Source organism: Drosophila simulans, chromosome 3R (genome assembly GCF_016746395.2).
Source record: "Drosophila simulans strain w501 chromosome 3R, Prin_Dsim_3.1, whole genome shotgun sequence".
Lineage (NCBI taxonomy): Eukaryota > Metazoa > Arthropoda > Insecta > Diptera > Drosophilidae > Drosophila > Drosophila simulans.
In genome coordinates, this window is record NC_052523.2 from 5,520,532 (window position 1) to 5,539,987 (window position 19,456).

General features: G+C 44.0%; 3 protein-coding genes across 3 annotated transcripts; all 3 read right to left on the reverse strand.

The window, feature by feature from the left end:
• Positions 1 to 36: 36 nt before the first annotated feature.
• Positions 37 to 3,156, reverse strand: LOC6727301 (CLIP domain-containing serine protease 2). The gene is made up of 3 exons (XM_002102652.4): positions 2,050 to 3,156; positions 949 to 1,990; positions 37 to 882 (listed from the first exon to the last, which is right to left on the reverse strand). Exons 2-3 carry the CDS (start codon positions 986 to 988, stop codon positions 92 to 94), a joined length of 831 nt encoding a protein of 276 aa, XP_002102688.1. The 5' UTR covers positions 989 to 1,990; positions 2,050 to 3,156; the 3' UTR covers positions 37 to 91.
• LOC6727302 (plasma kallikrein) lies at positions 1,284 to 2,131 on the reverse strand. Its single transcript, XM_002102653.3, has 2 exons — positions 2,050 to 2,131; positions 1,284 to 1,990 (listed from the first exon to the last, which is right to left on the reverse strand). Exons 1-2 carry the CDS (start codon positions 2,129 to 2,131, stop codon positions 1,284 to 1,286), a joined length of 789 nt encoding a protein of 262 aa, XP_002102689.1.
• A 127-nt stretch (positions 3,157 to 3,283) lies between the features above and the next one.
• On the reverse strand, positions 3,284 to 4,306 carry LOC6727303 (clotting factor G beta subunit). The gene is made up of 2 exons (XM_016175703.3): positions 4,161 to 4,306; positions 3,284 to 4,102 (listed from the first exon to the last, which is right to left on the reverse strand). The coding sequence occupies exons 1-2, from the start codon at positions 4,261 to 4,263 to the stop codon at positions 3,357 to 3,359; spliced, it is 849 nt and encodes a 282-aa protein (XP_016033841.2). The 5' UTR covers positions 4,264 to 4,306; the 3' UTR covers positions 3,284 to 3,356.
• Between the last annotated feature and the right edge of the window lie 15,150 nt (positions 4,307 to 19,456).

A 19,456-nucleotide genomic window follows, 5' to 3' on the forward strand; every position in this document is an offset into this window, starting at 1 on the left:
GTTAAGACATTTAAAATGGATAAATAAAGTTAAAGTCCAAACATTATTTATACAGGTGCTCAATGTTTTTTAAATTCACTCTTTTTACTTATTAAATAGGTGCTTTTAATACAATGTGACTTTCGTTTAATCCGTTGATTCTCGCATGTATCCAATTTATGTAAGGTGCGATGTACATGAAAAGATCTGCTCCTGAAACAAGCGAATCAAATTTAGCCAGGAGGTGCCCGATGAGGTAGTACTGCCCCGGTTCCCCATTTACTAGGCGAACTCCCGCCAGGATAGCACCTGGTTGCAAAGCAGCTCCGCGGACGTACCCGCAAATTTGATGTGGTGATATGTGCTTGTACTGCTCCTCACACACCGAATGGACGACCAAGTGGGCAGAGGTCTTCCGGCGCAAGATGCTAGTGTCGTTGGTCCGTACTTCAAAGCCAATCACTTCCACGTTCTGTCCGGCTAAGGTCGGGGCAAACTCTCCAGATTCAGGAAGACATATGGGTTGGATGTGCTGTGCCTCCTTCCTCAAGCGGATCACAGCGAAGTCGAATTCGTATCTGGTGTAGGTGTAGTTAGGCGGAATGAAGATCTCGTCTATTTCAAACGTTCGGCCGGAGGAGCACTCAGGGCCGCCTAACATGACCGCGAAGGGGGTTTTCCCCCGGATGGACCTTCCATCCACGCAGAGAGCTGGCGCCAGGCCATGTCGCGGATTGAGCAGTACGACGGTGCAGTGATAGCTGATGGTAGATTGATTTGCATCCCTATAGAGTATACGGCCCAGCCAAGGATGCTCATCCTGTTCCGCGAATGTTTTGTCGTTGTAAAGCTGATTCTCCAACAGTCTTCCACAGCGCTGAACTTCAGCGATGATACCGGTGGCTGATAAGTATAAAAAAAGAAAACTGGTAGATAAGCATAATATTTTAATTGCATTACATCACTTACGCATAACCAGTATAACCAGTAGAACCTCGGTTACTGTCATCTCGCTCACATTTGGTTGTCAACTGAACAATATGTTTTCCGATAGAGGAAATTACAATGATTTCGCACACTGAGAACATAAACCTCTTGCAGATAAAGTGTGAAGTTATTTCTTATTGCCGCAATGCAATCTATTTTTCCAACACTTATTTAGTTACGTATGTATATGTGTGAAGAGGATTCTTTAGATGTGAACTTTGAAACTTTGAATGAAACTTTGTTTTGAATTTAATGATTATGACAATGCCATTTGTTTAATATTTTAAATAATTTGTATATTTCTTACGGACACTTAGTTATAAGCTAAGAATGTTCCCAATCCAGTTATTGAAAGGGTATATAAGCGTAAAGATATCGGGTATCTTGCGGTTTCTTTCGTACGGGCCGTGCGTTGATATTCCCAAAAGACGCCAAGCCTCAGATCCATTTACAATTTCGATACCCAATAGAGCTGCGCCAGTTAAGAAATCTTTATCCTGGTGGACGTACGCACAAATCTCATTGTGACTAAGTATGAAATCTTTATATTTTCGCTGACAGTACTGGTGACCCGTGACTCTGGCCAGGGTATGAAGGCTTTTCGGATGCTTATCCACCAGCGTACTGACCACATCAAATAGCCGGGCGATCACGTCATGGGAATCAGTATCCTCCGATACGGACAAACAGGATCTCAGTTGGGAGTTCAGCTTAAGGACGGCAACATCGTAAGACGGAAGCTCCAAACGATACTCTGGGTGAATGAAAATACGACTGACGGCGTGTCTTCTGTTTCCAACCATAAAACTGTAGGCATCGCCCTTATCCAGAAATAGAACGCAGTGAGCAGGCACGAGGACATGGCGTCTGGTTATGGCCACTCCGGAGCAGGGATACCACACCTCACCCGCTGACCTGGTGTACCTAATCCTACCCAGCCAGTTGAATTGCTGGCGACTATCTTCTCGGATTACTGGCCTCACACTCGAGCATTCCCTTGAACTGCTGGCCAGAGAAGAAGGGTCTGGAAATTGAATACGAGAATAAAGACCGAGATCAGGGAGACTTAAATGCGATACCTACTTCCCAGAGTCATTAACGATAATGTGACGAAAATAGCAGCCAATTTGAATGAGAGCATATCGCCTTGCATTCCGTTTGACATTGTGGTATGTTGAAATGTCGGGCTACAACTGAGTTAATTCCGGAGTGCGAGATTTGCCATGTAATTGCGGACCCTTATCGTTTAAAAAGACATTCCGTGCATTTTATGTGCGTTGCATTTAAAATTGTAATTGTAATTGCTTGTGGCAGGCAGGCGCACGCAATTCGCTTACACTCCACTCCATCTTGTCTCAATTTGTGTTTTACGTGTTGCAATAAAAAAAGTGCCATAAAAATCCGTATTTTAATTTGCTTTCGCCTCTGCGTTTACTTTTCGCGTGCTTAGGCTCTAGCTGTGAATGTTTTTGGCGCGCGCATTTATGGCACATTAATCATTCCGGGCCACGGGGCGTATGCTTGATGACGACCTCACCGAATCCTTCAGCCACTTCGATCGGTACTCATGTCGCTCCGATATCGAAAATTAGACATGATTCATTGGCACTGTAAACCTCGCAGCCGAGTGCCCCGATTACGAGTACTTCGCATTTCATTTCAATGAATTTATGACTGCAGCTGCTCCGGAATTTCCATATTCCATGGCTGCCACTCGATAAGGTTGCTCTGCTGCACCGGTTGAGATGAAAGCGAGTGGCTTGAGAACATAAATTATTCGCAGTTGATGTGTACTTAAGGCTTTTGGCGCCAGCCAAGTGTCGAAAAACTGCATTTCCCCCAAGAAACAGAAGGAGTGGGCGCTTGCCTAATGGCAAAAGTTTGGGGCCAATGTGAATTGAATTCCGTGCGGAGGACAACCCAATTGCGAGGACTCCCCACTGTGTTTTGGGGCTTCGCGTGATTTATGCATTTGGGTTTGGGTCAGGAGCCGGCAACTTTGCGCAAATAACCCGAAAGCGCTCTCAATTTATTAGCAACAGCAACTAAACGCGGGCAAATGGATAACCACGAATTTGGCAAACGACTTTGCTTCCTTATTTATAAACCCACCTGTCAAAAGTCGCAGCTTGGTTGCCAAAAATTAAAAATCTTTTTACTAATGAGAAAAGTTGGAAACTCTTCTTTACTTTTTTAATTAATTAATATCTAAACTTCAGTTGTTACTTGAGTACATTTTTGATTCTCTAGTGGATGCACATTTAAAAACATATCCTGTGTTTTAAGTTTTTAAGTAATTGAAAAAATAGTACAAGCATTGACTTTAGGTGCAATATATTCATAAAGCTTTAGGAGTTTGATGTAAAACGATGTTATTTTAGATGTTATCTTTACTTTGAGGAATTCTTCGAAATCCAATCTAGATGGGGTCGAATGTTTAAGTACCCTTGGTGATCTAGATCAGACGAGTAGAATCCAGCAACCGCAATTCCCAACAGATGAAACTTGCGCGGAGTACCTGAAGCCTCTGTCAAAGCAGATCCTGAAAGAGGTCTCCACTCGGTGTTCCCACAGATCAGCTCCTCCGGAAAGCTGGCTTGCCTCTTGTGGCACTCCTTGCTCTCAATTTTAGTGTATGTCATTTTAATGCGTTTCTCCAACCTCTGCCTTCTGTTTAATGACGGTCCCTCCAGTCCGGCAACGATTAGCTTCGAATTGGAGGCTTCACTACTTGGAACTTCCGCCGAAGGCAAGCAAATGGGCTGAACCAAGTCTGAAAACACCACCTCCTTGGTCAGCTCTATTATGGCCAAGTCGTTTTCGAATTTCCTAGGTGAGTAATCTGGATGGACGGTGACCGCGCTGACAAGATTGAGGTTGCTGGAGTCGGAGTCCCCGAAAACAACGGCATAAATGCTTTCCGAGTCATCCGTTGAAACACAGTGAGCTGCGGTCACAACGTGTCTGGAATCTATAAGAATGCCAGCGCAGAGCAATTTATTGCTGCCATCCTTAGGCACTCCAACGATCCGTCCAATCCAAGGATGTTCGGTAGGCTCCGCAACGATATTGTCACTATTGTACTGCTTCTCATTGAATATCCCACATTCCTGGCCTACGGAGGCTGCTTGGATTGCTAGAATTTAGGCATTTATAAGTTGCAGTTTTAAAAAAGAGCTTCCTACGAAACTTACTTGCATGTAAAGTGGTTATTGTCACCAGAAAAGTTAGGAGTTTACGAGACCACATCGTGTTGATTAAAAGATTCCAGTAGCACTGAGACGGGATCAGTCTCATCGAGCTCTCTTATATGGCGATCAGCAATCGATCTGCCCAGTAAATCCAGTTTTAAAGCTGGTAGTTCTCGGAACTAATATCGTTATAGTTAATAAAAGTTAATAAAAGCAGTATATACTCATAAATGTATGCGACAAGAGATTGTAAGAGACACAATATTTACTTAATACTCTTTCATAATTTCCCAATTACACCAATTATTCTAGACATTTTTTAGATGTCATATAGAACAACTACTCTGCATTTTAGCAAATCTATGAGCCATAAATGTAAAATTAATTTTCTTAATTTAATGGCGATTTTATATAATAGTTTAGTATACTCTGTTGCTCTACGAGTAACTAATACATTATAGTACTATTTTATAGTGTCAGACTTTAATTGTTGCTTCCGATTTATTTGAAAATGTAAATTAAACAACACTGCTTAGATTAATAAGTTGTTTATTAACACATTAAAAACAAGTGTGGGCGTGGCCAAAGATCGGTATAACAAATAAAAAACAAACTAAAATTAAAACATTTTCCAAAAGTGTGGGGGTGACAATTTGGTTAGTTACATCTAATTGCCCAATACTTGAATTTTAAACTTTATGCTATTACATATTCATCATAAATAAATAATGCGCTCTGATTTTTCAACATTGAAATAATGATTCACTTAAAACCAGCGGTTTCCTAGTTTAAACTCAGCCCCTAGCAGAATGATAATGGCAAACCAATTAAGATTGTTCTGAATAAATAAATAATAGGGATTCGGGAGTATGAATCATTTGTCAGAGCTCATGAACTCGCGAATTTATGAATAAAAGATTTATTGCCCGTGCATATGAATTTATTTATTTACAATCGGCCGAGTGCGAAATCTGCATGCCTAATTGAGCGTTATGTAATTAAATCAATTCAAATTTATCGTTAACAATTGTTTGCGGTCCATAAAGAGTTGGTTTCAGGAATAGACCATTTATCAGGAAATCGTTAGGGGAAATAACAGCGGAAGCAACCTGTTAACATTTTGAACATTTTGCACTGTCGGTTTGCTATAACTGACGAACATAATAAAATCAAACGATGCCAATTGCCGCTGGACAGCTTTAGCCTGAATCCCACCATCGATCCAATCCTCCAAAGGTGTTGACCAAATGTCAAAGCTTCTGGCGACAACAAGGACATCGGGCGAAGAAACAGGGCTCGCTGAAACTACATCGTTTCCAGCTAACGAGCAGGCACATGTCCTGGCTGCAGTAAAAGCAATGATGCCAGGATATTCGCACAGCAACATCAACAGCAGCGGGAAAGGCAACGCCAGAAGGTCCTGGCATTGTCATCAGGAGAAGCAAATGGCTGGCAAAAATGCAACTTGTAATTTGAACAAAAGCCAATCAGTTACAAACGCCGCCAACAGATGTTAGTCTCTACATACGTGTATTTGTGGCGAAAGCCGTTATGTAGACACTGAAAAAAATATTAGCGGCTCTAATCAACTATTTTTATTGTCAAAAGCAAATGTCACATACTTAAAATAGACCGAAATGAGTGGTTCAAACTATTAATCTTTAACGTGTAATTTTATATTGATAAATAAAAGTAAGTAACTCCAATATGAGTTTGTAAGAGTTCAGAAGTTTTGAGTTCGAACAAGACGTGAAAAAGGTTACAATCGATTTAAAAGGATTATGGGAAATCTATTTCAGCTTTAAGGCCAATCAAAATCAAGCTAAGCTCGTTTGTGGAAAACCAATGGATAATTCGTGTGGGTTGTACAAATATCAGCGTGATTACTTTTGATTTTGCTTATTTACCCATACCCAGCTGTATTTATTCGCCTGTAAATTTAACTTGCCACGCATCAACGTTACTATAGAAGCACATACTGCCCAGATGTGTGTGTTTGTGTGGGTTAAGTTTAAAAGTTGTTCATGCCTAGCATTTGAAATTTGTTGCGAAATTATATTGCGGCTTGTTTATTTCGTTCCTGCTTCGTATGCGTCGCGTTGCGTTGCGTATACGCGCCGTGGGCGCCCAAGGCGCCACTTCAGTACACACGCAGGCAACACAAGATAGTAAATACGAGATACTAGATACACCCGTACACCAAGGCCCTGCAAATCCGGCAGCTTCTTCCACACATTTTCGCAAATAAGTTTCGAAAAGAAAAGCGAAATAAACGCCGTCGTCGTTTATATATTATTATGCTGTTGTACAAAAAGGATTGTTGTCGCCGTTGGCACGATAAATGGCCCAAGAGTTCACGTTATGTGTGGGAAATCTATAAAAAGTTATAAAAGTGTCATTAGCGCCAACAATGGCAATCCCGACAGCATGAGGACCGACCCACTAGTGTGAGATATTTCATCGTCCCGCTGAATCCTTGTTATAATCCGTGTCCCGGCAACTTGTTGTTGCCACCAACTTTTGCACCGCTTTGCATTGGCAGTGACCCGATTTGCCCGCCTCCAATCCCTTCTCCAGTCCGTTCGTAAATAATTCACAGCCCTGCTAACTAACAAACAATATGGGAAAAGTAAAAGGTTTTCCATGTACCAAGTATTTGAAAATGCCATATTTGCCAAAGTCTCTCGGTCCGATTGTTTAGCCCCAACCTTGAACGCCTATCATCTGTTGTTTATCACGCACTGATTTGCTTGCCGTTCAGCTTTATTCTTGGCTTGCATTATTAAATGCTAAAATGGACATTAACAACTGCTTGAGCTTCCTCCAGATTGAATGGAATGAGTATCTATATCGACTGGGCTGTTCATACTGATCAAGAAATATACTATATAAATATTACAATACTTAACTTCTGATTGAAATCAATAGGCGCTGTGCAAGGGTATAATGTTAGAAAATATTAATAAGTGTGCTTAAACTAAAACCAAATCTGTAAATGTTTTTCCTTCACGGCCAAAGTTTGCCCGTCATCATCCTACTAGGCCTGTCACATTGAATCAGATAAGTTTAGGTGCCTCACCTCCGGGCCCGCCATCCTGGCATGGGCTTTGACAAATTCCAGCAAAGTGGATTAATTTGTTTTATTCCCCATCCAGTGCTGTCCACTTATTAGAGAGCAACTTTTGCGACGAAGATAAGAAAAGTTGGCTTGGCCAGGTCCGACCTGGCTTTAGTTCATTTGGGCCAGCTAGAGAACTTTAATTAAGGACCGGCCAGACGGCAGGTGGAAGCAACAGGTGATTTCCGTCAATCGCTCGATGGCTGACTAGCGGCCCATGGCAGCCAGTTTGCCAATTAGAGCTCTCCAGCCGACCAGGTCAGAGGGATCTTCGGGGGAGGAAAAGTCGGAGAAGGCGGAGGCAAAGGCTTCCCCAACTTTGGCCGTTAATCTCCATTTCAAAAGTTCACGAGCAGTTCGAGATATAAACAACGAGATTTGGCGCATTATGCAAGTGGGAGCATTTAGGCCATAGTCCGTTGTGGTCCGTAGTTTCAGTTCCCATCGTTTCACTGCCACCACGTTCCATCGGTCCTTGGACTTGGCCGACTCGACTGTCGGCTGGGCTTGCCTTTTGGCAGTTGCCAAATGGCAGCCACTGCGCATGAACCACGCCCACTCCTCGCCGATTTGCGGCGTTTTGCCCACATGCGACATTTTAACGTGTTTTTGTGGCTCGAACTTTGCTACCCACATACACCCGTACACCTGAATAATTGCATGGAATTTCGTTTGGCATTTGGTGTATTCTTTGCTAGCGAGTGATTTGAAATTTCAGCTGTAACAGGAGCTGCAACACAGAATAACACATTAATGGGCTCCGCAAAAATGCAATCCGCTGCCCACTCTGCGTATACGCATCGTTCTGCCATTGTTGCGAATACGACTACGTGGGCGTTCTGGCTCCTTTGACACGGTACCCCGTCATGTGTGGATATTGCCTAAGGGCTGGCAGGAAAATATTTAACTTTCACTTTGCTCCCAAACACGGCAGCTGTGCGTGCATTTGATTATTCGTGTTTGTACAGCAACGAAATGATGGAGTACTTCGTACTCGTACCGGAAAAAAGTGAAATAAGAAAAAGCTGATGGGAACAATCAAAAGTCGCTACTGACAACGGAAATCTGCCGCCAGGCAGGGAATTTGTTCATTCGTTTCGCCAGATACAATTCCCATTTTAATTTATTTTATTCCATGTTTATGCACTCGCTCGATCCCGCTCATTTTCGCCTTTCCCTACAGGATGACATTTTAAGGAATTTAATTTAATTTGCCGACTCTTCATTTAAAGCTGTATACTTGATATCCTGCCATCCTTTATTCTCTCGGGCAATTCGCTCTGGTTTGGCTTGGCATTAAAGGATATTGCGGCGACATCGTTGCTGTATTTACTTTTTAGAGAAGACAAGCAGATAAACGAATGAATAGAATAAATTCGCAGCCAGATTTATTTTAAGTTCAACCCGTCAAATGTCAAGTTGATGGGGGCTAATTAAATCACCGAAAGTGGCTTAAAGATTGGAGCATGCCGAATGCTGCGGGGTCGTTCTGGGAATGAATTGTATCTGGAAATTGAAAATTTCCCGAAATTCATTAAAACATTTTTGTTGACTCCATCGATGTTCTGTTTTATTTGTTTTTTTTTTTTTTTAATATTTTATTTCAGTGAAAATACCTGTTGAGCGGAATATTAAAAAATGTAAGGCATTGAAGTTTAATTTACTTCAATCATTTGGCACTTTTAGGAATTTTTCCAAGTGTCTTGAAAGCGGATCCTCTTTGGCCTTGAGACCATGTCAGCTTCTGCCCCCTTAGACATGTCTGTACAATTTCAGCTGACAAGCTGACTGCAAGTAAATCTTTTTAAAATAAAAATTTTGAAAAAATATTGCGAATAAGTAAGTAAGCTGCTGCATGAAGACCGAAGTTAAAGAGCCTTACAAATTTTATTCGGATACAAGCTAGCTAAATCCATTGGATCAAAGCCAACAACTTCACAGTGACATCCTAAGCGGCTGACAATTCGGTAGAGTCATTAGCTGGAAACTAGTCTCGCCAGCGGGCCGAGAGCTCTGATTTAATTGCGAAACACTGAAACTTGTGGCCGAGTGTATGCCATGTGGAAGCCACAATGGCCGTTACTCATCTCATCTGCCATGGCAACCGTGGAAATCGTGGAAATCGCAGCGGGACTGCAGATTGGCGGCGGAGGATTCGCTGGCGATGCGGTTGCCATAATGCCCGTAATTACTTTGTTAATGCTCAGCGTATTATGTCAGCAAATTAAATTATGTACGGTGCGAGCACGGAGGAAGGACGACAATGCTCCATTTCTCATTGCCCCACAGCGGGCGCCAACTGCCAGCAGCCAACCTATTGAAAATTTAAGGACGCTGCGCACTCTTAAATTTTTAAAGCGCCCAGGGACCACTTGACTGCCACGACACGGCGAGGGAAAGGACTTTTGCGGTTGACTTTAATTAAGCGCGACGGAAATTCGAATGGGGTTGCAGTGCTCCTTAATCCACTGACTGAGTTTCCCGCACATTTCACGGGATTAGCCTCAAGGACAAGGTACTCCGCTGCTCCTGGTGAAGCAGCTTGGGGTGATTGCAATCTGGAGATTTATTAGGGCAACAAGTTCTGGCAGTTTATGTGATAAGAAATCAGACATTTAAGTGTCAGACCAAACAAATCATCAAGTATTTATTCTTCATACTTAAATTTAAAACATTCTACCTTAAATAAAATTTCATAATTTAAAAGCTTTCAAAATTGTAGTAAAAGACCTGTTTGAATGATAAGGAAGCACAAATCCTCACATTCCATTCAGGTAAGACGGATTAGAACGATTTTCTAGTGCTTACCCCTGCCACTTGCCACTCAGTTCCCACTGTTAGCCACAACACACTCCAATTACTGTACCTATTCTCCGAGTGCCTCAATGGAAGCCCAGGAGGAGCGAATTCCCCTGCACTGCCATGACACGCTCGGAAATTTTTATTGTAAAGTTTAAGCAAATATTTACCCGGCAGATGGTCGACGGGGGTGGGCTGGGAGCTGGCTGCTCTTGCCGATAATTGAATTAGGGATGCCGGCAAGGTGACTGGGATCCTGGGCAAAGGCGGGCGGAAAATTAAAGTCAGCAGTAAAGGGGAATGCTATGATTTCTGGGAAGCTCCGGCTCTGAGGGCTTTAATAACTTAATGACTCCTGGTCCGAAGGGATTTGTGTTCCGACTGTGACCTTGCAAATCCGACTCCCTAATTGAGTCAGCCGACAGCCGGCTTGGAATTGGCCTGATTGCGTCTCAGGCACAAACCCAAACCCATCAGTGTCTCGCTAATTTCTTGCATTCAACGTCAGTCTGCCGACAGGCAAAGTGTCTTTGGGGCCGGCTGGGAATGAAATTAGAGGGCAACTTCAGTTTATTTAGTCGCTTGTAATTGCATTTGCTTGTTAACTCGATTCCCAGCTGCCTTTGACTCGACTAAATGCAGCAACAAATGGTAGCTAAATGCCACCCGCCACAGAGCCCTCTCGGGCTAACTCACTTGGCCAAGAGGTTGCCAAAAAGCTTGGACATCCACTTCCATGTGACCGCAGGCAGTGCAAAGTTTCACTGTCTCTCATGTCGGTTGTCCTCGGTGTTCTGGTGTCATTGTCGATTGATTATTCCTGTCCAGTAGCTGCAATCAAAAGTACTAGTAATGGAAATGTTTTACTGACTTTTTATATCTTAGCTTTCACTGAAAAGTGAGGTTGTAAGAATCAGGTGGTTTTTATGCATTACTGGTTTTGGTTGTTGTACCGTACTCTTCATCGGCATTACAAGTCGGGTCGTTACTATATGCCTTTTCAAAATTTAATTTCTTGTGGTAGGTACGCCTAAATACAGCCTAGGTACTGTCAAGGTACGTGCACAGTACACCCTAGGTACTGCCGACTATCCAAACTACAAGGAATCATACACAGCTAACACCAGAATTCCAAGTCCAAAGTAAACTCCCTACCCAACCGTGCGATTGCTTAAATAGAATGATTAGGTATAAGAATTCTGGGGATTTGCTTTGCCAAGATTAAGTTGTGTCCTGACCTGGTTAGCTTATAAAACCGCAGTCACGAGAGCTCTTCCCACCAGCTGGAAAATGCCCAAAGAAGTGAAAAGCCACTTGGTCGAGCCAACTAATTTCTCAAAGGATTTCGGCTTCACTTAGTTTTCCATTGTTCGGGAGTGTTGTGGACCTGGGATTTGCTTTCGATTACGGCTGTCTAGTTGGGGAGTCGGGTCATTGCATTGGAACCGTCTATTAGCAGGGATTTCTTGACACCCTCCGACTTGGCCAACTACTCGTGTGGTGGTGATTACACTTGTAAGCCGCCAAAACGGATGGCCAAGGTATTGATTTTCAGCAGGCCAAAGGAATATTCGGTGGACTGGCCAACAATGAATAATGCCAAATAAGTTGGCAACCATTAATAAACACTCAAGAAGTCAGACAGAACTTTGATTTGGAGTCGTCCGGCTGTCAAGTGCAAACAAAGGTCAGCTTTTGAACCCCTTGGCCGCCAGAAATCTCCGCCTGCGGTTGTTCTCCGGCATCAACTGCGTTATTAAGTGCCCCAGTACTGCTGCTGGCCAGCAGTACCATAAACCACAAATCTGATTTGTGGCCAAACAGAGATCCAGGACCTTTAAACAGACTCCTTTCGCCCAGGGCCTTCAAGTTTCGCTCGAAATTTAAGCGACGCAAACAAACAGAAGATGCCAGCGATGCCGCCCACACGGATGACACAATTTGGGATTCCATTATGTGTTCTGTTGACGAATGCATAATTGAATCTAAAGTACTTCATTTGTCCCATAAACACGTTCGACTCTTATTTCGCTCACTTATAAATAAACCGCAAAAAATGGGAAATGCGAATAAAAAGAGGAATTGTTGACGTTGTCGGCGGCGAAAAGCCACGTGCAGGCACAAATAGCAAACAGCCAGAAACAACAATTCGATTTCTGTTTAGTTAAAATACACACCTATAAATAATATATACCTTTGTGCCCGGCTTGGTTTGGGGTTTTGCCTCAGTGTGCTTCGGCTTGTATGTGGGTGGCTCTGTGGAGCATCAGGTATTGATATATGGAGCCACATTCTCATGCCTTCTGCGTGTACAACAATCGACAAAAATCGACTGGAATGAAAGGCCCTTGACTTTATGGTTAGGCTTATTCCGTTCGTTTCGTTTCGGTTTATGGCGTTTTTGCCCGCCAACGTTTGTGTGCTCAGCAAACAGAAAGCGAAATCAGGCGGTGGAAGCTCGGAGGTGAAAGGTGGACCACCCACCCAAAACACACATTAGTTTAAAAGGCTTCCTGGGCGCCTGTACATATTCAATTTATTTAATAGAATTGCGTTATTTGTGCGCTAAATGAATTTCCCGTTGAATAGCGGCGCACGTATGGCTCAAATTATGGCCGGACCTAATCATGTGAAGGCAATCTGGAGTGGCTTACAAATTTCAAACGCCCAGGGGCTGGTTGTCAAGCCCGAAACTAAGGCTTTAAGCTGTTAAAATCGCTGCCAGCTAAACACCAACCACACTGCATGTGTAATTAACTCAATAACAAGATAATTATAACGACATCAGATTTGTGCGCAGAAAACACAGTTTATCCATTACAAGAGCTGAGACGTGACAGGCACTGAAAAGTTGTAGTTTAAGTTTTATTAAATAATTTGATTATTAGTCAAAAGGCGACAACGGGGCGGATGTGTGATGCTCCGGGGTTAAGCATATGTTGCTCCTCAGGATTTCAAAGGCCTGGGGGTGGGGGATGGCGAGTGCGAAGGGTCGGTCGCTGCGGCGGAAAGGAAACTTAATTTTCGTGTTGAATTTTTGCATATTTTATTAACCGTAGCAGCCGGCTAGGGACGCGGTGCCGCAACAACCCAATCATAAAAGTTGCCCCATTGCCGACGTCTTCCTTTAATTTTATGCACAAACACAAACTCCGGACAAAGTTGGGCAAGGGTTCGCCTCTCTGTTTATTTGCGAGCCGAGGAGCGTGTTTAGGATTTGCCCCGGAATGCCAGTTTACACGCCTACGTAGTATAGATTTAAATTAAATCTTAGACATTGTGTGGATTGTGTGGAATCAAAGCGGAGGGGGGTGACTTACACTCCAATTTCAGTCGGACTTTAATCGCAGAGATTTGGCAACAGGCCGCTGCCAATTTCCTGGGGCACATTAGCTATCCCAGCTCCCAGTGGCAATCGCCCTAGTCTACTTTTGGGCGAAAGTCAAAAGAGTATTAAATGGCCGCATAACTCGGGAGCAGCACAATTTAATTTGTATATATCTGGGCTTTGGTTAACGACTTTACTTATTTACGATTGGCATTAAATGGTTAACACGTGTCCGCTCCACTGACTTTGAGTCTCTTAAAGATCTCGATGCTGCAAGCGCCCGTAATCTTTCGACCGCGAGGAGTCTACTGTTTGCCTTCGATTTCCCGCATTTCCAGGAACACGCATACGCAGTGGAGTCCAGCCAAAAGAGCAGATGCACACGGACAGTTGAGATAAAGGACGACTGCTTATGGGCATCCGATACGGAGCGAAATGCAAATGCCAGGACACGTATCGCTTTCGACTTGTGCAATTCCTGCGCTCCCAATTCCGGCTACTGCCAAGGCCAAAAAAGTGCGGGCATTGTCGGATTTTTGGCTTTCGATGTTGGCCAGAACGAGGTGGGCGGCACCAAGAAATTTTATCCCCTCTTATCTTTGCGCCTGACTGCCATTGAATGTAAGTCGGAGGAGTGCAAGTACTACACAATAAAAAACGGGTGGCAATTTACAAATTGAGCTAGTATACACACCTTTATTTCGTTCGAAAGTACTGAATATTCAAGCTATATATAGCTTTTTACAATATTGATGATGCAAATTAGAAGTCTGCTTTAATAATCTGACTGGAATCCCTTTCAGTGGCAGACTAATTTGGAATGTATGCTCGAGCGAATGCTCGAAAATAAAAATAGCTTTGTTCCAGCGACCTTCGTCGGTTCAAATCGAGTGGTCATGTGCTCGTGTACTCATAAACATCGAATCATTTGACCGCCGGGTTGTTGGACTGCCTGCACATTAGACGTTTCAATCAAAGTGTCATTCCATGTTAATTGCTTTTCTGTTGCGGTTTGGCGACGCTTGTCCCCGAAAAGTTCAAAGTTCGTCGCTGGATGAAAGCAATGGCCCAGAACCCTTTTCGTTTTTTTTTTTTTTCGTTCGAATTAGAATGGTAAGCAGTCGGGTTGGCAGGCGCACTATATCCATGCTATACCTCACTTTCACACATATCCGCCAGCTGTCCTCCGGTCTCTTCGTCGGAATGGAGCTTTGCAATCCCGCAGTTTCCCTGGCCCCTTCGCCCCGTTTCCATTTTGTCCAACGGATGGCACTTTTTTCAATTTGCGTCTGCCACAATGGGTTATCAAATGACAACGTGCAAAGTGCTCGGCATCACCACATCCTGCGGATCGAAGGATGAAGCTGCCTGGGTCTATTCAAATCCAATTGGAGCCTGTTTCAAATCGATTTTTATTATTTTGCATTTATATTTTACTTTACCCTTTCTTGCCGCCCTGCTGCTGCCCTGGCCAGGATTTGTGCCGAGCTCTTTGTGAATCTGGGTCTGGCATTGTGGGCCAATCAAGGTGACCGTCGACTGACATCGGGCTCGTTAAGGCCACCACAAAATTCCCAGCTATTCCGCCGGCATGATGCCAGGACAAATTCTGATTAATCAGAGTCTTTAAGCTCCGGTCTGGAGTGGTCCAGTTGCCGGGGACAATTGTTCGGTAAATGCCCGGCATTTATAACGGCGGGTGTGGGCCATTTGTCTCGCCTCAGCCCACCCAGAGATCCGGCTAATGACTCGCCTGTGGCCATGGAGCCGGTGGACCTGTCGCTCCAACAGAGCCGCCGAAACTTGGAACACCGTCTTCTGGATGCTGTCTACCCTCATTTGCCTAACTGATATGTCAACACGTGTCGGCTGAGACAGACAGGCCGTGTGTCCCATCATCACTCTGCTCTAGGATGTGGGACCACCAGCTCCGCCGGAGCTGTCACCATGACTGATCCGTACGCTTACCCACGCGGAGGTTAGCGCTCTTATTGTTTGACTTTATTTATGGAGCGATATTAGGGGCACCGAGCAGTCTATGGACGCCATGCGTGGGATTTGCAATTGCCTCGGCCTGCTCAAAAATAAGTGAATAAAAAGGGTAAAGAGCTGGGCGTACGTAATATATGCGACGGGGGCGTGTTCAATTTGCTTGATGGATGCCTGCCATTGTGGCGGGAATTTCGGTCGTGATTCCGCCGTAGAGCTGGCAACTGATGTCCCCATTACGCCAGGGATTTCCCAGAATCTCATTTTCGAAAACTGCTCTTTGGTGGAGTAGAGCGGCGTTTCGCTAACAGATGATGACAAACGCAGGAAACTGATTACGTTGGCATTTTTCAGCTTTGAGAAATAGATCCATTTTCCCGGAACTGTATCTATCTACTGTATCTCGGTACAAAATACCAAAATTGAGAAGCCAGTCACAAGGCGAGGTGCAAACTTTTCCGGCTTGAGCTTGTCGCGTCCTTTGGCTTGGCGTTTATCGAATTATGATCGATTTTTGCGCCAGGATGCCGACGAAAGGCGGCTCGAGAAATAGCATTAAATTATTAACGTTTCAATTACGATTTTTAATGGACATTTTTCACAGCAATTGAATTTGCATCGAGTATCTTTCAACTCGGAGGACGACGACGAATGGAGAAAACGACCCCTGGACCACTGCACCAGGCCTAATTGAGTAAGGAAAGTCGAATGGAATATTTTTGCCACAGAGATGAGTCCCAAAACTCAGTATAGTGTGTTGGCATTCCATCCCCCCTAGAATCCCAAGGACTCCCGATGTAACCGCACGCCCTGTTCCAAGCGTACTCCTGATTACGTAATGTGATGAGACAGTACCAGGACGGGACCAGGAGCAGACAAAACACACACAATGCCTCGTCCTGGAAATGTGAAGCCAGCCATGTAAATATGTATGAGTGGTGCCACAGCTTCCGGCGTCTCGTTGATAAGCTAAGGAATTTGAGGAGCCTTGACATACTGGCCACCCCCGACTCCGATGGCCCCTCATCCGCTCCGTCCTTGTTAGTTTGCTTTAAGTGTCCGTGTACTGCCTGGGGCACGACCCACACTTCGCTTGGTGTTTGTGTTGTGGTTGGATTAAAACACACTTCCCCACACTGAGATTTAACAAAAGTGCCTGGGCGACCGCCTACACAGAGAAAATCTTCAGACAAATATTTGGTGAATTTGTAAATAAATTCAATATCAATCAGTTATAATAATAACAGTCAAGAAACTCTATTTTTATTTATACTATTCTTTCATTCTTATATTTTCTGTAATATGAACTAACAGTTTCAACATATAAAAAATTTAATAAATCAATTTTGTTTTCCTCATACTTTTTGTCAGTGTAGTCATATGTGTGCTGGACTGGCAGCTTATGAAAATATGCGTGAAGTGTTGAATTTATTTGTCTAACAAACATTTTGACTTTTCGCTTTTGTTGCTAAGATTTTAATTTGCTTGGCTTGTTCCGTTTCACTCGGGGATGGATGAATACAGCCCGAGCAGCAGCAGCTTGTGCGCAATTATTCATGCAATATGTCTGCTAACTTCCAGCCGTCGAGGAACGGGACACCATGGCGGATGTGGAACGTCGACGAGTTGGCCTGAAGAGCAATCGGAGATTTGACGGAGGCACCAACATGAGAGCTCGCTTTTGGGCTTAGTTGATTACCCTTTTCTTTAAGGTGAGATTGCTAATGCGACCTTAACGAAATTAATTGTATCCTTCCTTCCCTTTTAGAGCCACCGGAAGTTGGCCAAAAGCGGTAGCTTGTCCGTCGCTCGTCCTTGTCTGCGTATCATGCTTATGGCCGTGTCCTTGGTCCCTTTTGTGCGTTTAAATAAATTGTGTTTGTCGCAGGGCTTGATTAGCAAAGGGCACCCCAACTCGGCGGATGTAGCAACAGGTGCCGAGAAGGACGAAAATATCCTTAAAATATAAACATCGCCATTTCAGCTCTGTATGCGGCAGGCGATGAAATTATGCCCGTTGAGGTTTTGAACGGGCAATCAAAACCAGAGCTGGGCAGCTCTCTCAGGTGGTCTCGAGTTGACCGACATTGTGGCTCCGTTTGGCGATGACAGGTTAACCAGGCCGTTTCGCTGACACTGCCACTTAATGCGGCATTGTTCGCATTCACATCTGCAGATTATGAGCCACACTCGGGCGGAGGGAAATGGAAATGAAAATGAAAATGGAAATTACGCAGCACAAATTAGCCAGGAACTGTTTGGTTGGTCTTGTCGGAATCCGACATACCTGGCCACAGAAGCCACAGAATAAGTGCAAACAGGTTGTGCAAACGTAATTTGATTACATGGATTATACGCTAACAAATATGTTTAATTTATGGCCTCTCGGGCGAGTCCATCAAAGCCACTCGGCCAGGCTGAGTGAGTGGTGGAAAAGCAGGCTCCATTTGTTGCCTGCTCAACGAAGCTACCCCCGATTGATTGCATAACAATAAATTATGCAACGCACCATGATGCTGCTGCTCGACGTTGATGTTATTGGCGAGTGCAGGTCCTGGACAAGGACCTGTCCGCTTGCCATTCACTTTTAAGTTTCAAGTGCTGCTGCGGGCGAGTGCTTTTAATATTCATCTAATGCACTCAACGAGTTGTACGCCAGCTGAGGGGTATTTTCGGGGATATTGGAATGAGGAATGATACAAATTTATTTTCAGTTAAGACTCTAAAATACTTAATACATTGCTTATGTAGTACATTTTCTCGTTCACTATGGAATTTAAAGAATTAGGTAATGTAAGTAAGGTTCTTAAATCATTGTAACAAGTATTTAGCAATATAATATTATGTTAGTTAATAAAACAAGTTTCCAGATTGGGTATGAATAAGTCCAAACGACAAACACTCAGCACTCAGGTGCATTTTTCTTTGAAAACTCTTGTTGATTTCGAGACTGCTGTTGCGTCTGCATCAGGCAGCTGCTGCAATTGAATCCTGTGCCGCGATGATGGTGCCCAGACGTGTGGGAGTGTTAAGTGAGTGCTGCCACCTGCAGGTAGCAGGATGCGGAATGGAAAACGCAGGATGCAGGTGTGTTCAGCGACCAACTTAGTATGGTAATCATCGATGTGCCGTGGGCAATGCAGGAGTCGATCCAGCAGCCAGGCTATATTACGCATGCAACTCGGGGGCGCACGTGACGTATGCGCAATATGTTGTTGTTGTTTATGCATTCATTTTATGCATCGACTTTGATTAAGTAGTGCGGTATGCAGAATGCCTTTCTCCATTTGCGTTTGTTGCGGCTGCAATAAATCCATTTGCTCGGCTATTTGTAATAGCATCGCGCCGCAAACGAGTTGAATATTGTCTTGAAATAGATCGTTGATTGATTGGTTTTATGTCCTGACATCTCGTCTGGTTTCCATGTGACAGGCTGTCTTCTGTCTGTCATCGAGCAGTGAACCCAACCGCCGCGGTCTTCCAGGCCAGACAGGCTGGAAAATGTGTCCTTCGCTGTGGTTTTGTACCCCCGCCTCTAATTGTGCTAATAAGGCGCTGGTAATTATAATTTAATAACATCTCCGCCTTTGCCGACTAAAAACTCTGGCTCGTGTTTGCCATTAGAACTCTCTGTGTGTGCAATTAACAGCCAGGCAACCAGGACTAGAAATCAAGACGCAGGACGAAGAGCTGGCATATAAAAATTGATTTATGCCGCCTTTAAGGGCGGAGTACAATTTAATTGTAAGTCAAACAGTTCCCCGCAAAGTTTATGCAGTTGAGATTTAATTTGATTACACGGTGGGCTGGAGAGCAGGGCAAACATCTCCTGATTGCCTGAATAAGCAATGAGCAAAGGCAATTTTCCCCGAATGGGTTGAAGCAACAGACTTTGGCCAGCGGACGGGTGAATCCTTAAACACCAGCAGGTGCTGGTGCAGCATGTGCACTTGTGTATTAATAAACAAATTACGCAATTAATAACACACGCTGTGCGCTCAGCTGGGCGCAAAATATAACACTTGGTGCATCCTTGGGCTCCTGGCTAAAATTAAGTGCATCAGA

What these genes read in the sequence shown, in the direction of transcription:
- LOC6727301 (XM_002102652.4), bottom strand. Translation starts at nt 988, where the DNA reads ATGACAGTAACCGAGGTTCTACTGGTTATACTGGTTATGC. An exon ending in ACTGGTTATACTGGTTATGC is followed by an intron (nt 883 to 948) that starts GTAAGTGATGTA and finishes TATACTTATCAG; the next exon opens with CCACCGGTATCATCGCTGAA.
- LOC6727302 (XM_002102653.3), bottom strand. Translation starts at nt 2,131, where the DNA reads ATGTCAAACGGAATGCAAGGCGATATGCTCTCATTCAAATTGGCTGCT. An exon ending in ATCGTTAATGACTCTGGGAA is followed by an intron (nt 1,991 to 2,049) that starts GTAGGTATCGCA and finishes TTCAATTTCCAG; the next exon opens with ACCCTTCTTCTCTGGCCAGC.
- LOC6727303 (XM_016175703.3), bottom strand. Translation starts at nt 4,263, where the DNA reads ATGAGACTGATCCCGTCTCAGTGCTACTGGAATCTTTTAATCAACACG. An exon ending in AATAACCACTTTACATGCAA is followed by an intron (nt 4,103 to 4,160) that starts GTAAGTTTCGTA and finishes CCTAAATTCTAG; the next exon opens with CAATCCAAGCAGCCTCCGTA.